This window comes from Callospermophilus lateralis, chromosome 3, assembly GCF_048772815.1.
Source record: "Callospermophilus lateralis isolate mCalLat2 chromosome 3, mCalLat2.hap1, whole genome shotgun sequence".
Lineage (NCBI taxonomy): Eukaryota > Metazoa > Chordata > Mammalia > Rodentia > Sciuridae > Callospermophilus > Callospermophilus lateralis.
In genome coordinates this window covers 111910070-111935923 of record NC_135307.1, presented here as the reverse complement: position 1 = coordinate 111935923, position 25854 = coordinate 111910070, and the positions used below count along the sequence as shown (strand labels likewise).

General features: G+C 56.2%; 1 protein-coding gene across 1 annotated transcript in view; it reads right to left on the bottom strand.

Moving 5' to 3' along the window:
• The window catches only part of Coro2b (coronin 2B), a 135783-nt gene extending 110673 nt beyond the window's left edge, over nt 1–25110 (bottom strand). The window contains exon 1 of the mRNA XM_076851004.2: nt 24609–25110. Coding sequence (XP_076707119.1) covers nt 24609–24623 — 15 coding nt within the window. The 5' untranslated portion in view covers nt 24624–25110. The remainder of the gene's footprint in view (nt 1–24608) is intronic.
• Between the last annotated feature and the right edge of the window lie 744 nt (nt 25111–25854).

Sequence of the window (25854 nt, the reverse complement as noted above, 5' to 3'; positions counted from 1 at the left end):
GGCTAGGTCGTAAGAAGTCCCCCACCCTCCGCCTTGGTTGGTGACTCGTTTGCTCTGGAGCCCTGAGACCTCACACAGACCATGACGGAGCTTCTCAGGAACTGCTGTGCCTTGAGGAAACCTACACCCCCGAGATGTCCCGTGTGGAGGTTCCAGTTGCAGTCCCAGCCACGTCCAGCTTAGAGTCCTCCCAGTCCAGTCCAGGCATCAGTATGAAAAGACCTCCAGATGATTCCAGCCCCTGAGAGGTCAGCCCTAGCCACCCCAGCCTTCCTAGCTGAGACCCCCAACACCGTGGATCACATTTAATCTATTATTCCCTCTTTGCCTGATGCACAGAACACATGAGGCCCTTTAGAAGGCAAGGATCTGTCCTGACTCCCCAGGGACTAAGCCAGAGAGATCTGAGATGACTGGGAAAGGCTCCTGATGATGGTGGCTGGCGCGTGGGACACCAAGGCACTGCCTGGTACAAGTCAATGGAGGACACCTTGAGCACCTCCAAAGTGACTGCCCCGTGCACAGCTCCAGGAGCTGACCACCTCTCTGTGCCCAAGAAGCTTACCCTTTATCTGCAGCCATCGGAGGCTGGCCCGAGAACCATCAGTTACAAACTTTTCTGTATCTGTTCCAGGTCCGAACATTCTGCCACTGTATCCATGAGCTATCAAAACACCCTCATCAATTCAGGGTTTCTGTGCCTAAACTGCATTTTCTACATGGCCTCCTTCACTAGAAACAGCTCAAAAATCCTGTTAGACTCTGTGCCAGAATGTGGGGTATGGAAAATGTTTACTTTAAGGAGAGAAACTACCAACAAGGATCCATTCAGTCCCATATAACAGACGCAGCCTGCTGCCTACGCGTTAAGCCCTACTCCGGGCACCACGGGGCCATCAGTGCAGCTCTAGATTCATCCAGTCCCCGGGCCGGAAGGGTCTGACCCATCCATGCTGCTAAATCCAGAGGCCGACGCTTTCCCATGCTTGCCTGCTAGACCTGCAGATGACCATTCCCTTCTCCTTAACCTTCCCATGGCCACGCCTTCTTGGTCATCTGGATGGCTCTTTCCCTCAAACCCAGCTGCTCCCCTTCACTCTAACCTAGCACTCCCCTTCATGGTGCTGGAATTACCTGGGGACACTCGAGTACATGCTGATGCCCAACCACACCCCAGGGTTCTCATCCCGCTGCCTGGACTCTCCTTGTGGGAGGCCATCCACACTCAGGGATTCAAACACCATCTACAAGCTGAGGGCTCCAGAATTCCCCACCTGGGCCTGGGCTTTCCTGAGCTCCACACCCATCCAGCTGGATTCATGCAGACACCTTTGACCTGATGTGCCAAACTATTTCTCTCTCCTGCCTTCACTCCCAGGACATGGAACTTTCACTCTCAGCCACCTCTAGATCCTGTCATCCTTTCTTTACTTTCCGGTCTTGGCCCCTCTAAACTTCCCAAGAAATTTCTACACAGTTACAAACACGGTGTGCATAAACCTTTGTATAACGCCTTTTGTGCTCAGCATGAACATTTTTCCACCTCACCATATCATTTTGGCATTATGATTTTAATAGCTGCAGAATGTTCCACTGAATAACTGCTGCCTAGTTTATTTAGCCCGTCTTGTTTTTGTTAGGTCCTTATTTTGCTTCCAATTGTTCACCGTATGTGCTGAGCATCTTGATGTACAGCATCTTTTCTGCCTTTGGATCACTTCCTTTGGACAGATTCCCAGAAGTGGGATCACCAGGTCACAGGATATAGACATTTTTATGGCTTGTGACAGACACATGTTGCCAAACGGCTCTCCAAAAGAATGACACTACTTGACTTTATGTGTCTTTGATAATAGCTTATACAAACTTGGATTGTGCTGCCCCAGGACCCTGGTGGGTGGAGGGAGGCTGAGAGTTAGTAGTTTGTTCTCTTTTTTTAGAAACTTCCTAAAAGTCTGCCTAGTTTTCTCCTAGTTATCAAGGTGATCACTGCACAATATGGCATGACAATATAAAAGTAGATGATACCAATAATACCATAATCAGGCTTCATCTTTCTATAAGTTTTCAAAAGGTGAGATTTCTGATGTTGGAAGCTAGGCTGAGGCATTTGGGCTGAATTCCACCTAACAGAGGTGAAGTAGTTGTTTTCAATCACAGTGCACAGAGAGGACCCCTGCCTTGCCAAGTAGTCCCTGGGGAGGACAGGCACACACTCTGGCCACACTGCTGACATCAGATCAGTTTTTTTGTTTGTTTGTTTTTGTTTTAAATAATAACTTTTAAACTGCTGGTATGAAACCCTGCCGAGGACTGGCAAGGTCTAGGGACCGCTTCGGTGCATATGTGTCTTCGCCCCTCATTAATCACACTAAGAATAGCCATAATGCAGCCTTAGCCACAAGCCTGGTCGCTCATGGTGGGTCAGATGGTTTGGAAGTGGGGGGCACGAAAACCCAAATCTATTTCCTGACCTTAAAGGCTGGTAATGAAATGATGTCCCAGAACATCCTGAGCATGCTGGAAACCTGTGATGACCTATGTTGAGAGAAAGGGGTCCCCCAAAGTGACAAAGTTGACATGTAAATATCAAAAGGAGGAGGAGGGTCAGCTCTGTGCTGAGGGCTTTGTGTATTTAAGCACATATAGTGCGCACAGCACTTCTGTGGGGTGAGTTTCGTTATTCTCCCCATTGACAGATGGGGAAACCGAGGGCTCAAGGTATGTCCAGGACCTCAGAGCTAGAGGATGGGAAGAGCTAGGATCTGGACCCACAGTCTGGCCCCACATCCTGGGCTCTTGGGTGCAGGAGCTTGAGGATCAGCCTTGGGGAAACCAGCAGCCCTTCTGTGTTCTGTGACGCGGCACATCTGCAGCCCCTTATTCTGTCACCTGGAACTCCCAACTCAGACCAGAGTCCCCCTGCCTCAGTCTGATCCAGCTGCAGTAACAGAATGTCCTTCACTGGGTGGCTTGAACAACGGATCTTCATTTTCTCACAGTTCTGGAGGCCAGAGTCTAAGGTCATGGCCAGCACGGGTGGTGCCTGGTGAGGCCTCTCTTCCTGGCGTGATGACAGCCACCTTCTCACTATGTCCTCACATGGCCTCTTCTCTGTGCACACATCTTTTTCTTCTCTCCCCTTGGGTTAGGGCTCCATTTTTATGACCTTGTTTAACCCTAATTACCTCATTAAATGCATGATCTCCAAACATGTTGGAGGTTAGGGCTTCCACATATGAACCTGGGAGACACACTTAAGTCCATAGCACATGTCAACCTAACTCTGTCCTGAAAAACATAGGGGTGCAGTGACTCAGGAGGCTGAGACAGGACGATTGCAAGCTCAAGGCCAACCTTGGCAACTCAGCAAGGCCCTAAGCAACTCAGTGAGACCCTGTCTCAAAATAAAATGAAAAGGGCTGGGCATGTGGCTCAGTGGTGGAGCGCACATGCATGGGGCCCTGCGTTCAATCCCCAGAACTATTCAACAAATAACCAAAAACAAAAACCCACAGGCTCCCTGACCTCTGCTGATGACCTGGCAATATTACTGCAGCTTGCCACCATGAAGGCTCTTCGGCCACCACGCCTCTGATCAGTGTCATGGAAGAGCATGCTTTTTCTTTTACACTAGGTTATGATTATTTGGAGGTTACAGGCTAACTTTCGTTCATCTGTTCATTCATTCAATTCATCCATTCACTTTGTGGCCACTGGGCTATCCAGCAACTAGCTCAGTAAGCAACTTCTAGAAGGGAGCCACTGTATGGGTCCTTGATGTCAACAATGCACAGCTACAGCAGATCATGAGCATCCTGACCCAGCCAGCCTGCCCACTTCTCCCTTCCCTCTGTCCTCCCTAACACCGCCTACTGACCTCCCTCAACATCCCAACAGACCCTTGACAACCCTGTGCTGGGGCAGAGGGCTCTCTGACAACTTTCTGCTCAGGGAAAATGGATGGTGCTAATCCAAGGTGGTGGCTGTTTCCAGGCAAGGGGATGCACATCTCCCAGAAAATAAAATGACACAGGTGCCAAGAAGGGAAAGCAATGTGCTTGCAAGACTCGTACAAGCAGTCCCTCTTTGCCCAGGAAACCGGCGTGCTTCCATCAAACACTGCCATTCCAACAGAAGGGGACAGTGTGGGCGCTGCTTGTCCCAGGGAGCCTCCTACCCTGCAGGAGAGACTATGATACTGGCTGTCATACCTCGTATCCACCACTCCACCTCAGAGGGGCACTAACAGGAGGGGAGACCCCAGAGCAGACAGAGCCACCGGGCTCCCACCAGCGAGACCCACTGGAGTCCTGGGAGCCATGGAAGTTACAACTGGACCCTGTTTAGCCTGGACATGATAAGGGAGGAGCTCACAGACACAGCGAGACCCTTTTTTACCATCCCTCTTTGTGGCAGAAATGTTCCATTATTGAGGTGAATCAGAGCATCTCAGTAAAGTGTGTGTGTGTGTGTGTGTGTGTGTGTATGTGTGTGTGTGTGTGTGTGTGTGTGTGTGTCCAAGGCCAGTCCACAATCTGGGCAGATCTAAATATCCCAATCCTAAATCCTTCCTGCCCCTCATCTGTTCCCTTCTATAGCAACAAGAGTGACTACAAAGAACACTTAGAATGTTCTTATATTTATCATTAAAAAACACAGACCAGAGTGTTCTTTTATTATGTTTGTTTATGAATGTATTTATTGCGGTAATGGAGACTAAACCCGGGAGGCACTCTACCACTCAGTTGCATGCCCAGCCCTTCTTGTTTTTTTATTTTGAGCCAGGATCTCACAAAGTTGTCCATCTGGCCTGAAACTTGTGATCCTCCGATGTTGAGAGCCACAGCCTCCCAAGGCAGAGCGGTCTTAAAACATAAATTTGGAGACCCTCCCTTGCATTCTGCCAGCAAACAGTTTCCTGCAGGATAAGTCCATGGTCCCTGTGAGTTAGAGTACGGTGGCCCTCCCTGGCCTGAGCTCTGTCACCGCACAAGTAGGCTGGCTGCATTCAGCTCTTTACATTCCTCAGAGCCCCTGGTTCTCTTCCAGGGGCTCTGCACAATCTGCTGTTCCTCTACGTTGGTCACCTGTCCTCCTTCAGGTCTCTGTCAATGCCACCACCTCAGACAAGCCTTCCAGTTCCTCTAACAGCTGCAGCTGCTCCTCCTGCACCGTCCGCACCGCGTGCCTGTTCCCCCAGCATTCCTCGCACAGTGCGGAGCTGGCGTCCTAGTCAGGCCTGCCTGACCCACCCCACGCGGTCCTTCACTGTGAGCTCCTCACCGGTGGAGACCTCTGCCGCACTCACTGTGATCCCCAGTGTCTACCCAAAGCCGTGGCATGGGCCATCCAGGGAGGCTGACTGCATGACCCACAGGCCCCTCCACCTCTCAGTCTCCCACCCCACCTCACCCCACCTGCCCAGCAGCCCTGGGGCCAAGGCCACATCTCATCCACCCCTGCACCCCCAGGGCCTGGCTCTGCACTTGCCCAGCTGGCACTCAGGAAATGCTGGCTGCACCAAAGGGTGTGGAGGAGCCTCGGTCTCTGGATAGACAGCCCAGCCTCCGCCCTGGCCTGTTGGCCACCCTCGCCCACACACCAGCACACTGCCCAGTGCCCCTCAGTGGAGACACACACACCACAGGAATGCCAGTCGGGAGGTGTCCTGTCCCTTTTAATTAAAAGTCAGACAGATAGCCTCCTCCCTGCCCTTTCTCTCTCCAGGCCATTTCTAGAAGCCAAATCGGCAGGACAGCCAAGAGGGCAGAGTGGCGGCCTTGGGGAATGCTGGGTGTGTGCCTCTCGCGCCCACCTGCTCCCACTGTGCAGGGTCTTCCTGCAGCTCCGCAGGCTAAGGCCTGAAGGGCAGGGCTGGGGCCCAGAAGCAGGAGGGGAGGCTGGGCCAGGGCCATCCCCACTGACTGCCAGCATGTCCCTGGGTCCTTGTCTTCTCCACTCCTTCCCCAGAGGCCTGGTTTTAGGGCACCCCTTTATCTTCCAGCAGCCACCTCCTGCCATCACCATGTCGTGGGAGGCAGCAGGGTCCCTGGGGGCCTCAGGAGCCACACCAACAAGGAGGCCTCCAGGCCTGGACCCAGGGGTGAGTCTGAGGCCTGAGAGGGGCTGCTGGCAAAGACCCCTTTCTCCTGCAGACTGAGCACCGGGGAGCCAGTCTGGCTCTCCAGAAAGGACGCGGGGGTGCGGGGCTGTGCGGGGGAGCCTGTGACCTGGTGGGAAGGAAGCACAGTGTGTACCAGCGGAGACCACACCTGGACAGACTGTGCTGAAAAATCCCCTTGGGGCATGAACCAGCCAAGCATGGTCCCAGGAGGGGCTGGCAGAGAGACAGGCATTCCAGGAAGGCTTCCTGGAGAAAGGGGCACTGAAGCCAGCCTCCAAGGAAGTCTGCAACTTGCGCAGTTTAGGAAGAGTGGCCAAAGGAGCAGAGCTTCAGCTCCTAGAATTTGGTGTGTGTGTGTGCATGTGTGTGTGTGAGTGTGTTTGTGTGTGAGTGTGTGTGTGTGAGAGTCTGAGTGTGTTTGTGTGTGTGTGTGTGAGTCTGAGTGTGTGTGTGTGTGTGAGTCTGAGTGTGTGTGTGTGTGAGTCTGAGTGTGTGTGTGTGTGTGCGTGTGTGTGTGTGTGAGAGTCTGAGTGTGTGTTTGTGTATGTGTGTGTGTGTGCTGGCTAAAGGGCTGTTTGTTTTGTTTATTGAGGAAACCCATGGCGAGTGAAGAGGCTGTGGATCCTCTGTGAATATCTTCCCCTCCTCATGCTGGGGCCACATGCTGGGGCGGCCTGCATGCCCTCTCTTCAGTCGAAGTCCCCCTCTGGAGAGGACCTTGCTCAATAGCAGGGACCACAAAAGCAGTCCTTATGAAGACAGGCGGGAGGAGCCCCCTAGAGAGTCTCCAAGGAGGCAGTTCATTAGGAGGCTTCCTCGGTTGCCATGGCGATTCAGGGCCGGGGAGCCTGGCTAACAGTGCCTGAATTCACTCAGGCCCCCAGCACAATTAGACAAGATGAATTTTTGAGTCAGAGCATAATGAAACCCGGACATCCGGAAAGCGTATGGCAGTCTCCCAGGGGAGGGCAGAGCCTGGGAGGGCACATGGCTGTCACAGGGTCACCAGGGTGAGTCTCTCCAGGGCAGGAGGTCTGGGAGCCCTGGGGAGCATCTGTCCTCCTTTAGAATTCTTCCAGGCAGCCTGGCCTCTGTGCAGCTGGGGGAGGGTGGGGGTGGGGAGCTGGAAGCCCAAGCTGGCCATGGCTGTCCCAGGCCCTTCCGCCACAGGGTGGGGAGGCTCCTCTGCACCTCTGATGAATGTGCCAACAAATGCACGTCACATGACTGAAACTCTGCTGCACACACAGAATGCACTCCTCTACCCAGGCAAACTCGTCACGCCACATCCTCTGAGGGAACATCGGCAGGGCCAGGCACTGAGGGGCAGCACTGGGATCTGGGGCATCCCACACTGGCATGTCCTTGGGTCCTTGTCTTCTCCACGCCTTCCCCAGAGGCCTGGTTTTAGGGCACCCCTTTGTCTCCCCGCAGGGCACAGGCTCACCCTCTGGCAGGGGAGACAAGGCATGTGTAGACATAATGATGTCATCCCAGCAGTGACACCAGAAGGACAGAGTTCAGGGAGGAAGAGACCAGAGAAGGACCCTGGCTGGGGTGGTGTTTTGACTTGGTCTTGAAAGTACGGATCAAGTCAAAGGGCACCGACAAGCACAGGCTGAGTGTGGAGGCAGCAAGCAGACCAGGTCTGGTGTGGCCAGAGAGGGGAGGCCTCCAGTGTCCCGCTGAGTGGCCAGGGGCAGTAGGAAGCCAAAGAACAGGGCAACCGGCTCCAGGAGTACTGGCCGGCAGCTCCCCACTGCTCCCGGCTCCCCTAGCAGCCTGGCCCAGCTGGGACCTGTACCCAGGGCAGGGCCACAACACAGCCCATCCCACCAGCTCCCTCCAGCAGAATCCCCCTCCCAGACTTCCGAGGCGCTGATCAGAAGGACTCTTTCTTTAGCCAAGGCTCCTGCGTGGCCACCACCCCCACCTCTCCACACTGACCAGCTCAGCCTGTGGCACCCAGAGAAGAGCACAGCAGGGAGATGGGAAGGGGCGGAGGAGCATGAAGTCTGCTCTTGAGTTAAAGAATGGGGAGAGGGGACCGCCCCCCAGGGCCTTGCTGACCGCCTGTGGGTTCCAGGACAGAATGGGGCCTGGAGACAAGTGGTCCTTGCTCAGGGACTGTCCTCCCTGGGCCACTAAGGTTCCCATGGTGGCTCTGAGGCTGGCTTTTTCAGAAAGCAGACCTACTGTGCAGAGAAAACCAGACTGCTGTCCTTGAATTAGCTGCTTTCCAGGAGGCCGCTATGAGCAAAGCTCACTCACCACCGCGCAAGGTAAGGGGGTGACTTGGCCACCGCCCCCCCCCCCACTCCATTCGGCAGTTCCAGGAGGGCTTAGTGTTGTTAACACCCTGGAATCAACAATGCTTGGGCCAGGACAGGCCTGCTCTGTCCCTGGGAGCCATGACACTCCACTGGCCCAGGGGCCACTCCTTCCCTCCCAGAGCTGCCTGCAGACCAGCAGGCACCCAGTTAGTTCTCTCCTCTGCGGGATCTGATTTTCTGATTTTCAGCCCAAACCTGTGGAGCAAGGAAGGTGAGGGGCTCGGGGAGGGGCCTGGAGCAGCGCAAGGTCACCTGGGTCACCTGGCCTCCTCCCCCAGGCTCACCTCCAGGACTCCCCAACTTTCAAAGCGTCACACCCCCACGGTCCTCTCCAGCCCTCCCTGCTTCCGCCTGGCCAGCTCAGGCCACCACAGGACCCTGGAACTGCCTGCAGGGCTGCCAAGGGCCAGGGGTCCAACGGTGCAGGCCCGGGCGGCCAGCAGGGAGGTAGCCACAGACTGGACCTTTGCCGATGCCCTCCCTCTGTCCTGGTTCACCACAGCGACTCTGGCGATGCCTCTGAGTTCCATAGCAACAGGGTTTGTTTGTCAGGCCTTTCCTCTCCCGGCTCCCTCTCTTTCTTTCTGAGGGGAGGGAAACAAAAATGGGATGTGATTGACTAAAAGCAACGCTTTCTAGAACAAAATGTCAGGTACTTAAGGGCACAGGCTCTGGAGAACATCAGGGACGTGACAGACGCGGTGCGCTCTTGGTCCGCTAGCTGTGTGACCTGGGGCCTGTTACCTAGCCCCTCTGAACCTCAGTTTCCTCGTTCTCAAAATGGACACGATGGAACACACCTCCTCGTGCTTCTGGGGCCACAGGAAGGGTGGCGGCAGGTGTGCGTGGGGCGCTGGGCACGGTCCCTGGGCGTGGGAAGCGCTGGCGAGTGTCGCCTTAGCGTCCGTGCTTTGTTACTGGTGGGCTGAAACCCCTCAGCGTCTCCCCCTCCACTCCCCAGAACCAGGCCAGACTGGAAAAGCCGTGCCCAGCGGCCAGGCAGGAGGCACAGCCACGGCTCTGTGTCATTTCTCCTTGACCGAGAAGGCTGCGCCTCTTAATTGCTCTTTGGTTTTACTCAATTTGAAACGAGCAGGGCACCAATTCCCTGCAGGAAAAAAATAAATATGCTTCTGCTCAAAATACTAATGAGGTGAGGCTGGCAGGGGAAGGCGGCCCCCAAGGACTTCCCCGAACCCCGCTGGCCCTGCAGCGAGAGGCGGCCCAGTTTGGAGCATCCTCAGGAGGGCAGGCAGCCTGTGAGGATCTGGGTTTGCTCCTTGGGCCCAGGCCAGGTGGCTGGGTGGGCTCTGATGACCCATGGGAGAGGAGGGGTGTCCCTCTGTGGTAATGCCCAGCCAACCAGTCCCAAAGATTGGTGGACCCAGTTCTTCTCCCAAGAGCTCCAGGGAAATCCTAGCTGTTTTGTGGTATCCCTGTCCTCTCACTCCTGTATCTTCTCCCCCTGCACACAGCCCTCTACCCTGGCCCAGACCCTCATCAGCTCAACATGGCTGCTGGGCTCCAGGCCTCCAGTCATCCTCCTCCTAGCACTCCTTCCCACAGCTCCTGGAGCAGTCATTCAGTCACTCAACAAACAGCAGTGAGCAGCTGGTATGTGCCAGCCTCCTGGGAGGCAGGACCCAGCTTCCTCTTCAGTCTCCTTTCGGACCCTCTCGGCACGCGGCCCCTAACAGGGGCCTCCTGGCGGGCAGGCTCCTCCCAGGCTCTCAGTCCTGCTCCCTCAGCCAAAAAGCTGTTCCCAGATTTCACGTGGCTCCACTCCTCCCCTCAGTCCACGCCAGCCGCACGTCCCTCACCCCCGATCAGAACTGCCCATCCGCCTGCCCTCTGCCCCTCACCAGCTGCATTTTTCATAATGGCATCTGCCCCCACCTGACGTCACCGTGTTTGTGCTCAGTGCTGTCTCCCCACCCTCGGGGCCTGCTGGGGGAGGGACTTGTTCTGTTTTGCCCACTGACGTGGACGTGTCCCATCACCTAGAATCATCACCACAGGGTGCAGACTCTGACACCTTGGATCCCTCTCTCCCACCCACAGCTCTTCGCTGATGTGACCCACTGTCCGGAGCAGCACCCACCACAACCAGCTCCTCTGCAGCCTGGGCCCTGCCCGCTCCAACCTCCTGGTTCAGGGTCACCCCAGAAGCACTGTGGCCCTCACCTGCACACAAACCGCTCCCTCAGCCCCAGCCTGTCCCCAAGGCCATCGTACCATCCAAAGTCCAACAACCTCAGCCCCTCCCAGGAGCCTGCCGACCTCCCCATGTTCCCCGTGGGGCACAGGCAGTCCCCCCACCCAGTCACCAGCTCCCGGGCAGAATAACCCCCTCAAAGGCTGGGGAAGTCGCCCCCTCTCTCTCGGGATCCCTGATGCAGAGCCGTGCCTGGCACAGAGCAGGTGCTTAATGGGTGGTAGTCTGCATCGAGGTACGGATTGTTCTAATGAAACCAACTGTTATTAACCTGACCACGTGCAAGTCCCACCCTGGGAAACGGAACAGCAGGCCGTCACGGAGTTGAGAACAGAACTCTGGCCCTGGGAGAAGCCCCGGTGGCTGGGTGGGATCCCAGTGCCTTATGTGGGGACAGCAGGTGATCTGCAGCCTGGCCAGGGCTCAGGGAGCGGAGCCACAGCTTCACATCTGAAGACAAGGCCGTCCCACCATCAGGAGGAAGCACTGCATTGCTGAGACTCCCAGGGGACGAAACCGGACACCATGTTCCCTTCCTGGGAGGAAATCCTGCCAGCATTCTCAGGGACATGGGACACCAAGGCTTAGCTAAAGGAGGAAGGAGGGAAGGGGCCCCTCTGCCCAACCCCTGAGGCAGAGTAGGGCCTGGGTGGAGGACGGACTCCCTTAGTCTGGACCCAAGTGCCAGCAGGGACATCTAGCTCACCTGGCTCTCCTAACACTACAAAGGGGCAGACAGAACTGGGTTGACACCTTTGTACTTTCAGAGTTAGCAATAAAAACCCTGAGAGGTTAAGCAACTTGCCCAAGGTCACACAGCATGTCAGAGGCAGAGCCCAGGACAGAAGCCAGGCTGAGATTTCAGGAAAGCATCAAGTTTTCCCAGGACTGGAGGCAGGAGGGTGAAAGGACATTCTGACCTCTCCAGAAATCCCACCCGCTTCCTCCTGCAAAGCACACTTCAAACCCAGAGAAATCCCCCCGCCACACTGGCTCTGAGGCACGGGAAGTGGCCTGTTCCCTCTGGCGTCTTCCCTGGAGGATGAGATCAATAAACAGAGCAACTTTCTCATCTTCTTGCATGAATATTTCAGGAGACACAAACAAACAGATTTGCTTTTGATCTGTTGCTGGTAATTCAGAAACGGGGCTCCTCTATCCCAGGACACCTCCACCCGGCCCCGCAGCAGTGTCCACCAGACCGTGCAGGAAGGCGACAGCAGGGATGGCGTGCTGCCCTGGGGGACCTGGAGAGCCAAGCTCGGTTCCTGCCAGAAGCACCCCCACCTACCAACCCGCCCACGGCCTGCGTTCCTAGAAGTGGGAGGAAATGGTCTGCTCCAGGTCTGCTATTCCTGGGGACACTTCAGTCGCTGCTGCCCAAGACCACACTCCGGGGACACTTGGCTCCTGCACAGACAGGCACTGCCTATGGGGAGAGGCGCAGAGCCTCCAGAACAAGCCCGTCGGAGGTCTCGCTGCAAACCTCGGCAACATGGAGAGCAGCCCTCCGAGACGCCCCCAAACTCCCCTCTTGTTTATTCGTTCAACCAGTTACATGTACATGTATCTGTACATGTTCTTGGATCCAGAACATTCAACAGCTCCCCTTGGCTGTCAGGATTCCAATGCGCAGACGGTCATTTCCTGTGCTTCCCAATCTAGCCCCACCCCACCTTCCCAGCCACATGGCTCTCTGCTGAGGTTCCTCCCTCCACAAACGAGTCCCTCCCTTTCCAAAAGGCTCTTCTTCCCTTCTCCTCTCTCGTCCTTCTCTTGCGCCACCTCCTCCAGGAAGACTTCTTTGACTGCCCCGTGGTGCAGGATCCTCCTTCTCCCTGAGGTCCCTCCTGGCTCTCTGCCCCTTGCCACCTAAGCACCAGGTCTTATCGCTCCAGTGTCTAGAGAGCCAGGCTCTAGGTTCTGTCTCAGCTGCTGTTCCAGGATTAGGGCCACCTCTGGACCTGGCTGTTCCAAGAAGGGAGCTTTGAGAAATACACATGCTCCTCAGGACAACCACAAGTTCAAGGCCAGCCTCAGCCTCAGCAACTTAATGAGACCCTGTCTCAAAAATAAATGAAAAGGGCTGGGGGTGTAGTTCAGTGGCAAAGCACCCCTGAGATCAATCCCCAGTACCGAGAAAGAAAGGAATACAGATGCGTTGGCCCCACCTCCAGAGATTTTCCTCTATTGTATGAACCAAAGGAGACAAGAGGGACCACCTATATAATTTTCAGGAGCCCTTTTTCAAAAACCACAAGGAACTTCAAAACAGTGATAGTAGAACCAAGCTCCACGCAGGTCTCCTGCACATGATCCAGCCCTGGAGACTGGCATTTAAACCTCACTGGGTATTTGCATGCAGCAAATTACCATGGGCAATGGGGAGCCACTGAAGGTTCTATACTTCTGAGTTCCCACGACAGTATCCAAACCTATATCACCTTGTCCTGAGCAGCCTGGAGTACAAACAAATATTTATGGAGGGAATGGATACATGAAAGCTGGGAAGGAGCTCTGTCCCACTTATGTTTTTAATCAAGGTGTAAAAACACATACTACGTGCTGACAGTGCACCACCCTACACAGTCAGCCTGATAAGTTTCTACACACATAACCGTTGAGGAAGCCACCCCGGAGTCGCTCTGTCCTACACCCCGCCCCACAGAACGGGATAGAATTTCATCCAGGTCTCCTCCACTGAAGGAGGCAGAGGCAGCACAGAGATGCAGCCTGAGAGGATCCTCCTGGGTGTCAGTGGCCGGTACTTGGGCCAAAGGCACTGGAGCACACAGGAAGCCTGAAAGAGGCCACAAAGCCTCCTTCAGTCACAGGACAGGCTGGCCCAGGACTGGAGCCCGGGCCCACCACCTGCAAGCCTCAGGAACTCAGCAATCTGGATACACCAGGGTCGGGGGTCACTGCTCAGAGCCACTGGCTGCAGGTGTGGGACGAGGTGGGGGAGGAGGTGGGCCGCCACAGGGTGTCAGATCAGCCCTGCACCCAGCCTCTGACCAGGTGATGTTACCCTAAGACAGTTGGGGAGACCGGATTCCATCCAGAAGGGGAAAGGGGCCAAGGCCAACCTGAGATCACAGAGACAGGGAATGTGAAGGCTGGATTTAGGAATTTCTGGAATCACACTCGAGTGCTCTTGTTACAGGCTCTAAGGAGCATCCCTAGAAGGAGCCTCCTGGCCCTCTGCCCACCACCCCCACCCCCGCCACCCCAGCTCAACCACTGGATCCACCATCCCAGCAACCCAGGCAGCTGGGAACAGCTGGTACCAGGGAATGGGTCTGGCCAGGGCCGTCTCCTTCGGGGAGAGGGGCATGTGCAGCATTCAATGCCTGGACTCAGGGAGGTGCCTTTGGTAAACATGGACGGGGGCCTGGAGACCCTCCCCCACCTCACTACACGCGGCCCTGTGAGTGTCCACCACCTCCTGGCCTCAAGGGCAATGTGAGCCGGGGTGTGGTTCCCAAGTGCAGAGAGGACCATGATATTTGCTTAGAACTCCTCTCAGGCCCCCCAACACAACCACAGGATGCGGCTCAAGTGTCCTGGCTTGGATCCTCAGGTTCCCAGGCCCCTGCCCGCCTCCCCGGCCCTGTGTCCCCCACCTGCCCACTCCCTGCAGCCCAGCAGCTCCCAGCTCTGCTCTCACCTAGAAGGTCCCACCAGCCACACTGCCGCTCGGGGCCCAGGCCCAACCCAGCCAGTGACAGCCTCCTAAGGCATTACCCCCTCCAGGAGGTTCTATGGTAACACCATGCAAAAGGCACACGGGAACTGAATTCTCCAGTGGGCTCCAGACTGGCAGACTGGGAGGACATTCTGGAAAAAAAGCAACCACACAGACCATCTGCCACCACCACCCCTGGCCCGTGGGTCACTCAGCTTCTGCATGTCCAGGCAGCTGTCCAGCCAGACAAACCAGGGTCAGGTCTCCCCTCTTCCCATGCCATCCTCCTTGCGGCTCAGCTTTCCCACCTGAAAAGTGGGTACGACAGCAGAGTTGGGGGGCCATCATGTGAGATAACAATGGTGCTGAGCCTCCTGCTTTTTGTAAAGTGGGGTCCACACAGCCTGCAGCTCCCCGCTCCTCCTCTGTCCTGGTTCTTCAAGGCCCCTCCAGGGGTGGCTTCGTTTATGGCTCCTGACGGCCCCCCCTTTCCCACCACAGCTCTCTCTTCCCCCCTCCAGGCCAGAGTTCCAGGGAAGACTTGGCCAGGAGGTTCTGAAGCGCACGGTGAGGGCCGGCCAGGGGAAAGCTCTCAGCAACCCAGGCTCCCAACCCAGCCGTCCTTCTCAGGGTTTCAGAAACAAAAGAGGCAGCCCCGTGTGCCAGTAGGCTGGCGTCCAGGAGGGAGGGCTGGGGCACGGGTCACTGCAGAGGCCACGGTGGCATCCTGGCACATAGACTGGTGGCTGCCAGACCTCGGTCAGTAATCACAGCCTGGTGACTGAATGGGAAGAACTCAGGAGTTACCCCTCCTCTCTCTGCCTCTGCCAGCACCAGACTTCAGGCAGGGCACAGCTGGTCACTCAGAGCCTTCTCCTATCTAGGTTAAGTTTTCCAAGTCTCCTTTCTGGAACTTTCCTCCACTCTCCACTTTCCAATCAGTCCTGGGCCTGCCAACTTCAGGCCTAGAAAAACCCACTGAGCTCCAACCCACTCATCCCAAGCCCACCGTTCACAGGGGAGAGGGGAGCCCTGGTCCCCACTGAACCACACCACCCTGTCCCCTCCCCGGCAAAGTTTCTGGGCTTCCATGGTCTCCTCTGCAGGATGCGGGAGTCCACGATACGTCTTTAGGGATCCTCTGGCTCCAGCAGTCCAAGAATCAATTAAATTAAGGATTTAGCCCAAGCATCTGGCGGGTATTTGAGGTTTGCCCCAAATCCTGGTGAACCTTGTATGTCTGGTCCTCGGGGTCTATAACAGGCCCCGTGGTGGGCACCATGAGAGGCACCGAGAAGGAATCAGACACAAGCCCTGACCTCAGCAAGCTCACAGCTCGGGGGCCATGGATCACGCTCAGGAATTAATCAGCCAACGACACAACAAGCGAGGCTGCTACCTGCTGGCTGGGGACACTGGACATTGGGCCTCCCAGGAGCTCCCAGGACTGAAAACTCACACGGACCCAGATCGTGGAAGGGCCCGCTGAGCAGAACGAGTCAAACCCTGACCAGCCTCAAGCCACCGCAGCGTGAGTTTGCGCCGGGACATGACGACTACCCCAGGGCCTTCTGAAGAGAGATCTGTGACAATGAAAAGTTCTGGGATGGTCCCTCAGGTAGAGAAATCCCCTTCCCCACAATTCCAGAATTCTCGGAATCCCAGATGTCCCCGTACATTCCTGCACACTGATCTTTCACCAGGAGGTCAGCCGGGTGGCAAGACGGCATTTTCTTCCTGAGCTTGAAAAGAAAAAAAAAAAAAAATGCAGGAATTAAATCCCTTTGTTTTCTTCTACTATCACCTTCCTTTCTGTCCTGGAAATTCCATGAGCTTCGGGGACATAAAGCTATTTAGTTAAAAAATCAAATGCAAGGTGTGTAAGTGCTGCTCCTGTCTTAGGCTACTAGAGGATATTCCTTGCGTGTCTGAGCCCTGGGGCCTCGAGATGGACCTGCAACAAAGGCCAAGGCCAAGTGATCACTGGGCTGCAGACCTCAGCACGGGCCCTGGGACCCATCTTCCCGCCCTCCACGGCGAGCTGGGACCCATCCATGTTTCATTGCTTTATTGGGCTACTTTTCAAATAAAAGCAGGACACCAAATTTTTATAGTCAGATGATCTGTCTCCAACATATTAAAACAGCCCAAAGAGACAGAGCAGGAAGAGAAGAACAGCAACTCTCATCTGTAGCAAGCTGGCTTGACAGAGTAAAAGCAGAAGAGGCTGTTGGAAGAGACGAACTTTTCCACCCACAGAATATGAATCAATTCAGTTAAAGTCAGGACTACAGCAGGGGAGAGTGGGCTAGTTACAGGAGGGAACCGCCTAAATCTGAAGGCCAGGAAGCACGGGCACGGGGAAGGGGAAGAGCAAGGCACAAATTCGACATGACAATAAACTCTCCCCTTCCACGACATCTATAAAGTGCCTTACTTTCCATATTACTGACACACTATAGCGCCTAGTAAGATTGAGCCCTACAAGAAAACGGACTCAGAGATGTTCAGTAACTAGCCCAAGGTCACACAGGAAAGAGTGAAGACAAGGATAGGACCTCCGACTTCTGCCTCCAAGTCCCCTGCCCTGACTCTGACAGAGCAGCAAGACACAGAGCCTGGGAGGCAGCTGCGTGACTGGTAAGTTATTCACCTCCCTCCCTTCTCCTGGCTTGTTTCTGCCACTGTGGAAAGGGGACTGATAATAGCATCAACCTCACGGGTTCTCATGAAGACTCATAGGAACTTAATAGGAAACACTGTTTTTAAGTACTGGAGGTTGAATCCAAGGCCCCACATTATCTAGGCAAGCTCTCTACCACTGAGTTACGTCCCCAGCCCATAAAACACTTTTTATATGCATGACGTAAGCTGCGTGCCCTGAAATCATTAGCTGCTTCTACTTTTGTTACTATTACTTTTCTTTTCTTTGGTACTGGGGTTGATGCTGGGGTACGGGGGCCCACATGTGCTGGGAAAGCCCTGAGCTACATCCCGACGAGCCCTCCAGGGTGATCAGTATCGTCTGCCAGGCCCCCAGCGCCTGGTAAAGGTCTGGGAACTGCCCACAGAGACGTTTGTATTTAACGAGCTCATCTAAATGAAGATTGGAGCCGTTCTCACATTTCCAGAGTGTGAAGTGCGATGGACAGATGCGCAGGCCTGGACCCCAGGGACCTCTGGAGTTAGCACTGACTCTGGGCCAGTGAGTTGAAGCCCCTGGCGTGAATCCTGCATAAAACAGCCGCCTCCTCTGCGCTCTCTAGGGCGGAAGGCAAACTGCAGACCAGTGGCCTTTTAATATCACACACAGGCACGCAAACACACGAATATTCCTATAGTTTCACTGGAAAGGCCAAGGCCTAGTTGAGCTAAGAAGAAGGATTCAAAGAAAAAAAAAAAATGGTCGTGACTAAAGCCACTAAAAATATAAGGTGGAAATTTTCCTGCCAGAGCAGTTTTCCTTTTGGAAAAATTAACAACCTCTTGCCACTGCCCAAGAGCCAGGAAGGCCCCGGGCCTCCCTATTCAGTCCAGGAGGCTGGGAGAGGCAGAGAGCCGGGCAATGGTGTCTGGCACATCCACAGCCTCCTTGCCTGGTTTTGAAGAAGCAGCCCAGGCTCCAGCCACAGAGCATCAGGGGCGGGGATGGAAAGGGTGCTGGAGAAAGGAGGCCCACTTGTGGGCCAGCCTCCATTCTGCCTTACTGGGTGACCTTGTGCAGGTTACTTGGCCTCTCTGTGCCTGTTTCCTCATTGGTAAAGTGGAGATAATAATGGTAACCGAGGCCGTGATGCTGCCTGAGGGTCACGTGAGCTCATACATGTGGCACACACCCTTCACTGCCTGGCATGCAGGAAGTCATTGCGGTAAGTTGATTTTTGACTCCAGACATCTGTGCACCCCATGGCCTACCTGTTACCCTCCTTGGTGCCCCTTCTTTCACCTTCCACCTCCTCCTCCTTCATGACTCAGCTTAAAAGCCACTCTGAGTGCCCCTGACTAGGTCGGCCCCTCCCTGTCCTCCTCCATCATTGGAGGCTGGTCTGGACCCAGGCCTCTTTGAACTATTCATTTGTAGCCCCCTGACACCCATTAGACCTGCCTTCCCGCTCTATTAACAGCTAGCCCTGCCTGCAGGCCTGTGGTGAATGCCTCCTGTGGATCAGCTCCATAGTCTTAATGATAATCCTTTTAAGTGCTCCCATTACCAATCTCCAACTAATAGATGGGGAAATAGATGTTCAGAGAGGTTAGGCAACTTGCCCAGGAACACAGAGCAAGTAAACGATAACGCGCCATCTGTCTTGACTCCAAAGCCTGCATTCTTAGTCATGGCACCTTTTCATCATTAGGGGTCACTGGAGAGACCAGGCTGCTTCTGGTAAGGACCACAGGCCTGGATCCAAGACCTGCATTCTCTCCACAAAGCCCACTTCACGGAAATGGGGAAGGTGGCCCTGCCTCTGTGACACCTTGTTTTGTGGGGGCAGGGTGGGGGCTGGCTGCCCTGCCTGACAGCTCAATGTCACATCCCCCATGCAGGACACTCCCCACCCTGCCCAGTACCATTCCTCTGGTCGCTTCTGTGGTTCCCCGCTCCAGCAAGGGGACAGGCAAGTCTGAGCAAGACATCCACGGTCGTCACCCCTATAGGCCACCAACCTATGACCAGCACAGGCTCGCTGGCAGGGATGCAGACACCTGGACACCTCGGGGTGGGAGAAGCAGAGTGCACCTAACAGTCACTACTATGGGCCTGAGAATCCGTCTTCCTGGGAGGGGGACCTCGATGAAGGGATTGAAACAGTTCTGGCTCCAGGTCAGAAGATCTGGGGTACATCCCACCTTTGACCCACGTCAGCTCTGCAACTAGGGTGCGGTCATCTCTCCCCCAGTGGAGGCTCTGTTTATTCATCAGCACAGAGGGGACGGTGCACGGTGCACCCGGGCGGGTACTCTGTAAATGGAGGGCCTGGGCAAACTTGAGAGCCTCCTAGGGCTTCCTTAATTAATTGGAAGGGGGTGCCAGCCAGAAAGCAATTACAAAATCCCTCCAGGGGCCTCTGCAGGAGCGAGAGGGAGGGGAAGGGGAAGGGGGAGGTGGAGGAAGGGCCGGGTGGCAGCCACTCCCCCGCTTGCTCCCCACTCCTCCGCCCCCTCCTGCCTCCTTAGCAGCTGGTCCCACACTCCAGGCCCACAAAGGAAAGGCTCATTCCGAACAGCTTCTTTTCATGTGGAAGCCACTGGATTTGCATCTGTCCTTCCCTGGCAGGGCCTGCCTCGTGACAGCTGCTCCAAGCTTCCCAAGCTGCAGGCTGCTCAGGGGCCTGGGCCTGAGCCACGGGGTCCAGGGGCAAGGACAGGGAACTCAAGGAGCTGCTCAGAGAGGGAAGAAGGCAGGCTGGGCACACAGGGATCTGCATATTCTCTCCTCTCCTGCACACCAGACAAGTCCTGTGGTCAGGCATATCCAAACCCAACTCTGCGCTGCTCCTAGGCCAGGAGCTGAGACACTGCCCGGTGCTGGCTGGGGCGGCGTCGGCTCCAGCTAGCCAGCCCCCAAAGCAGTGGAAAAACTCACTCCACATGGAGCCGCCAGCACTAAGGCTGCCAACCATTGGTCCCGCCAGCGAGGTCCCAACCAGCCGAGTTCAAGTCTGCACAATCCTCCCAGATGCCTCTGAGAGCTGTCATAGGTGCCCGGGAACAATGTCTCACCTCTGGGCACCATCAGGAACAAAGTGACAGCTTTTCAGGATAGTGGGTCTCATGGAGGAGAGGGACAGACAGGAGGGCAGGAGGAGCCTGCGCTGACCCAGCAGGACAGCACCTGGGCGAGGCAGGCCACAGCTGGCTTGGAATCCCTGGACCTTGAGACTCCTGGCTCAGGGCTCTGGCACCTCCCCATCATCTCCTTCTCCTTTAAGGTCCCAGGTGGCAGAATCTGTGGCTTGAGTTCTTGTCCCTAATGCCCAACACAGGACCTGGCCCCACGCAGGTGTTCCAAGAGGGCTGGCTGAACCAAGGAATGACCGCCAGTCACGCATTTCCAGCACCAGAATCCCAGATCCTTGAGAGAAGAACTGAGGAGGAGGAGGAGGCATGGGGAGCCGTGAGCAGGGGTGGCAGAGACCCTTCCAGCCCCAGACTGGGAGCTGAGTGTGGGAGCTGGTACCTCTGTGCCATTGATGCCAGGCTCTGTGACCCGCTGGCTCTTCCCCTCCTCTCCCAGTAAGAGCCAGACAGGAACGAAGACTGGGAAGTGGAATTGGGAGTCCAGGCATCTCCACGTAGAGGAGAATGTGGGTCAGGGAATTGGAGGCAGGGGCCTTGCGATCCCCCTTCACCCTCCTGATGCTGGGTGTAGCCAGGGCACCTCTGTCCCCTTGCCCACTCCCTTTTGCTTCTCCAGGGAAGAAGTCCGGATCAGCAGCCCGGCAGAGGGGACACCCAGGGGTAACTGGAGTGGACCTCAAACACCTGTGCCTGCTCAGGCTTCCTGCTCGGGTCCCCTTCATGGGGCAACCAGGCACACAGAGCGCCAACTGGGGGTCCAGGATCCAGTTCTGGCCCCTTCAGCCTCAAACCTGCTGGGTGGCTCTATGCGGACGAGCGACGTCCACTCCCAGGATCTCAGTTCCCTCATTTCCCAGGGAAAGGGCTGGACAGTTTGACTTCTCCAACATTCTATTCCCCTGTGGGTGATTCTACAGGTGCCCTGGGGACATGTGGTCTTTGCTAAACTCAGGCTGGACAGGACAACACCATCCTTGACCCATTCACTTTCAGCAGCAGCCAGGATCCCAACAGCATGCTGAGCCTGCAGGACAGGGAAGAAGACTGACCTGCAGAGGGGGGCTGGGGGCAGTTGGAATCGACTGCTTGGTGGGGAGGAGGAGGCTGGCATCTGAGGTCTTCTCCATGCCCACATGCCCTCTCCTGTCCCTTCAGGGCCCTTTGCTCCTGGACTAGCACTTAGCTCGCTAGCATCTAACCTATCATGGCACAACCTGAGAAGAGGGGCACCTGTTTGCTGTAAGCCACCTTCTTTACCTAGAAGCCCCACCCCTGGTCACATCACAGTCGACAGCCAGGAAACCACTCCAAAGGAACTCTGAGCAGCAAACAGGGGTACAAACCCCTGCATCCCAGCTCGCAGGCTGGTCCTACAGCCTGGTAACCTGCACTTTACACACAATCCTAGTGCACGCCGGTCTCTGTTATTCCAGTGGACAGTAGTTTAGAAACATATTTCAAAGTTGGGAAGCATGGCTCAACTGGCATGTGACTGAGATGGAAGAGATAAAAAAAAAAATTGTAAAAAATGCAGGCACGAGCAAAATCACCAGGAGCTGCTAGTCACCGGAAGCATCCTTCATTCCTCATCCCTGACTTGCCTCCAGGGAAGCATCATGGACCAAAACGGGGAGGGGGTGTACCCTTGACTTCCTGTGGCGGAGGTTTGTGGCCTGGGAAACTACATCTGCTTCTTCCTCTGCTCTTCCTCTTTTTGCTTCCATTCTTCTTCTCCTTCCACAAGGAAATGAAGGAAGCTGACTAAAATCCAGACCAAAAAAAGAGTTTCAAACATCATGACCAGGAAAATGTCATCAGGGTAGAAGGCCACAGTCCAGAGACCAGCATGGCGGCATTCCTAACTCTAGTCAAGGCAGAAATCCCTCCAGGACAGCGTCCCTCCAGGTTTTCGGTGTCTTTCACAAGGAAGGGCGCTAAGTGTGCTTAGAAGAGAGAGTGCTGCTGAAGATCTAGCTACTTCTCTCTGCTTTCCAGGCCTCTCAGAGCTCTTCGCTGCTGCAATCTGCACTGCGGTCTGACACAAAGGGGCAGGGGACCCTGCACCGCCTACCTACCACCTCCCGGCTCCTTTTAGGGTTCTCCTCCATACCTGCCAGGGGATCAGATCACCCCAGACAACAACAAACCCTGATCTCCGTGGGAGATGACTTCACCAGAGCCGAAGCCATTCCAAACCTCAGACCAGGGGCCTAGAGGTCACCAGAACCCGTTCCTGCATCTACAGATGGCCAAGGGCAGAAGTGACTGATCCACGGTTGCACAGCCTGTAGGTGGCAGATTCAGGACTAGAGGCCAGGCCTTCTAGCTTGAGGGGCTGGTGAACTCTCCTAGCCCAAGGGGAAGGAGTCCTTCCAGCAGGGCTGGCAGGCAGCAGGAGGTCCCCAGGTCCCCACCTGTGTGGCTCCTGCCCTCTCTGTGCCCCACAGGAGCACTGCTGGTCTGTGAAGGGTCAGCACGGCACCGGGGGAGAAGACAGGGTTAATTGGTGGTGGGGATTTTCATTAATCCTCTGAGCAGGCTTAATCTCAGGCCACACTGGTTGGAGCAGAGGTGAGAGACTGGAAAGGCTTGCTGGGGGCTGGGCACAGGGTGGTGAGTGAATAATCCCTGGAGGCAAAGAAGCCAGGTCTGCCAGTGGCTTATCAGGCAACTGAGCCACCTTCATGGACTCCTGTCCCATTCCTGCCTAGGGTTCAGGCCTCCAAGCAGTGCCCCTCCACTGTGAAAGTCCCCCAATCCCAGGGTGCTCAACAGTGCAGAGCAATGGGAAGATGACTGGCTATAGATTGGGACAGACCTGAGAGCAAACCCTACTTGCTGGGTGACTTAGGCAAGTCACTTCACCTCTCTGAGCTTCACCTTCTTCCTCAGCTAAAGGGAGCTGTGCACACCTTTGTTGAAAGCCTTCTGGGAAGGAAGGCTGTGTGAATTCAAGTACATCAAGAGACACAAGAAGTGCCAAACCAACCCTCTGTTATTTCTCTATCCAGGCCCATTCTTTACTCTTCTGCCCTAGCCCTCTAGCATCTTCAGCATTAATAACCTTGATGACAATAATCTAGTCCAGCTGAACAACATTTGTATCATTTCAAAACACTAAGCATCCTATCCCCTGTGGGTCACAACAGTGCCGCCAGAAGCAGCCAGAGCTGAAGTAGCCCCTTGGCCTTCAAGCGTATCTTCCCACAATGCTCCCAAGTCTCAGAACCAGGGACAATGGCAAAGTCTGGAGTTGAGTCCAAGCACCCTGAGCAAGCATACTGTCCCAGGATACATATCATGAGAGCCTGGGTAGCCTCTGGCTTATAAGAAGGAGCAGAACTGCCCCTCCCCATTGCCTGTACTCCTGGCCTGCAATCTGGCCCCACTGCTCTGGCCACAAGCAGACTGCCTGCCTGGCTTTACTCTTGGACTCCCCAGCGGTGAAGGCCAGCTAAACAGCTGGAAAAGATGGAGTCTGGCCTTGGTGCATGGATCACTAAACCCAAGGCCAAGCCCAAGACCAAAGCCAAACTGTGAGCTCTGTACCCTGACAGAACCTTTTGGAAAGTGTGGGTTCACACCCTGATCTCTCTGGTTCTCCAACTGACTCATCATTCTCACATTACACAAGAGGAAACTGAGGCCCAAAGTAGAACCCCCCCCCCCACGGTCACCCAAAGGATCTGGGGTAGAGCTGAGCTGGGGTCTCCCCTGATGGCTTAACCCTGGGTACTTTTCACTGCCCTAGCTGCTTTATCCTCCCTACACCAGGAAGCCCCCAAAGTTCTCCAATAAACCTGGGTCCCATGCAAGTCCTGAGAATCCTCTTCAAACATGGGGGCTGCCAGGGTACCCACTTTCCCCTTCCCTGACACACTCCCTCCCTGTATCGTCCAGCTGCCCACAGCCTGAGCTTCCCCACCACTGGTAGTTACTGGGGGGACAGGGCAGCGCCTTGGTCAGAGGATGGCCTTGGAGTGGGGCAGGCCTCCTGGGATGGGGGCAGAGGCCGGCAGGTGGGGTGGGGCTTCCTCTCCACGGGCCACTCAGGGTGGCAAGACCATTCCTACACCACTTTTCACCCCAGTCTCTGCCAGCGACGCTCCTGCCGGCGGGCTCCACTGAGGGACCTCAGGGAGCCTGCAGCTCCACAAGGCTCTCCAGGGGTTAAAAATGCAGCATCCTAAACAAGGGTTAAAAATGCAGTCCCGGGGCTGGGCCGGGAGCTGAGGGATGTTGTCCAAATCACAAGGGCTGCCAAAGCGGCATCCTCCCCCTACCTCCGCAGTCCTCGGGCTGAGTGACTCGAGCGACTACTGGGGGAGCAAGTGAGGCGCGCGCCGCACCTTCCCGGCCCCGCCGCCCACTCCCCACGCCCACACCCGCGCCCTCGCCTGGGGGCTGCAGCGCCTGCGGGTCCCGGGCGCGGCAGGCGATCTGCCTTACCTTTGTGACAGTCATGCAGAAAGTCGGCGGCAGTGCGGGCGCGGGCGCGGCGTGCGGGGGCGGCGGCGGGAAGGGTCCCGCGCTGCCAGGCAGCTCTCGGCGCGCTCCCCGCACCCCGCCGGCGGCCCGCAGAGCTGGGCCCCGAGCTCCGGGCTGGCAGCGCGCAGGGACCGCTCGTCCGCGCTCAGCTGCCGCTCGTCGCTGATGTCAGCCCCGACTGTGCATTTATAATAGATGAGCCTCCTTCGCCGCAGGAAGGCGAGGCAGGAAGAAAGGCGGCGAGGGAGAGGGCCCGGGTTGGGGGCGGGGAGGAAGAGGGGCCGGGAACTCGCTACAAAGGAGGAGGCGGAGGGAGAGGCGGAGGAAGCGCAGCCCGCTGCCGCCGGCCCCGCGCTTCCCGGCTCGGTCGCCCGCCGCCGGGCACTGGTGATCCCGGGGCAGGCGCCCAGGCCCGCGGCTTAACCCCTTAGGGCCCGCGACGCAGCGCGGCTGGCGAGGGCGGCTCCTGGCACCTGCCAGCTAGGGGAGTGGGCGGCGACCCGGCTCTCGGGTGCCCCGTTGGCTCGGGGACGCTGGTGAAGTCACAAGCTGGACGGCCGAGGCGCTGGGCGCGGGCCACGAAGACAGTCGGGCTCGCCCCCTGCAGGTCCGAAAAGTCTGCCCGGGGCCGGGAGCTAGGCGCGGCGGGTGAGAGGCGTGGCGGCCTCCAGCCCCGACCCTGCCAGCACCCTGCAGCGTGCAGACCCCCGCGCGCACGGTCGCACACGGTCGCCAGACGGACCGTGTAAGCAGATCTTTGAATCTAATTCCTGTAGCAGGTAGCTCGCTCCAAGGCACTCGTGGTCAGTTTACCAAGGACCAGAGTGGGAAGTGACTCGTAAAGGTGCACATGACTGTGCCAGCCCAAGCCATCTCTCCTGGCGCCCTCTCTCAACTTCGTCGCAAGTTCCCTAAGGAACCCTGGTAATAAAAGCTGGATTTTAGGGACTGGACGGGCCCTGCCCAGGGGAGTCTGCAGTACTCTGGAGGGCCGCGCTGCTCGGAGCACCCACAGGTGAGTCTGTAGAGAGAGAATCCTGACCCAGTCACCCGTACCCTGGAGCAGCTGCAGGGATTTGAGGGGCAGTCACCAACCGGAGGGTGACCTCGCCAAGTCTTAAGGAAGAAGTCTCCCTCCTGAGTACCTGGGCAGATAGTGAGCCCGCTGGCAGTGAGGAGGGAAGGAGTGGGCAGCGTGGAGGGAGGG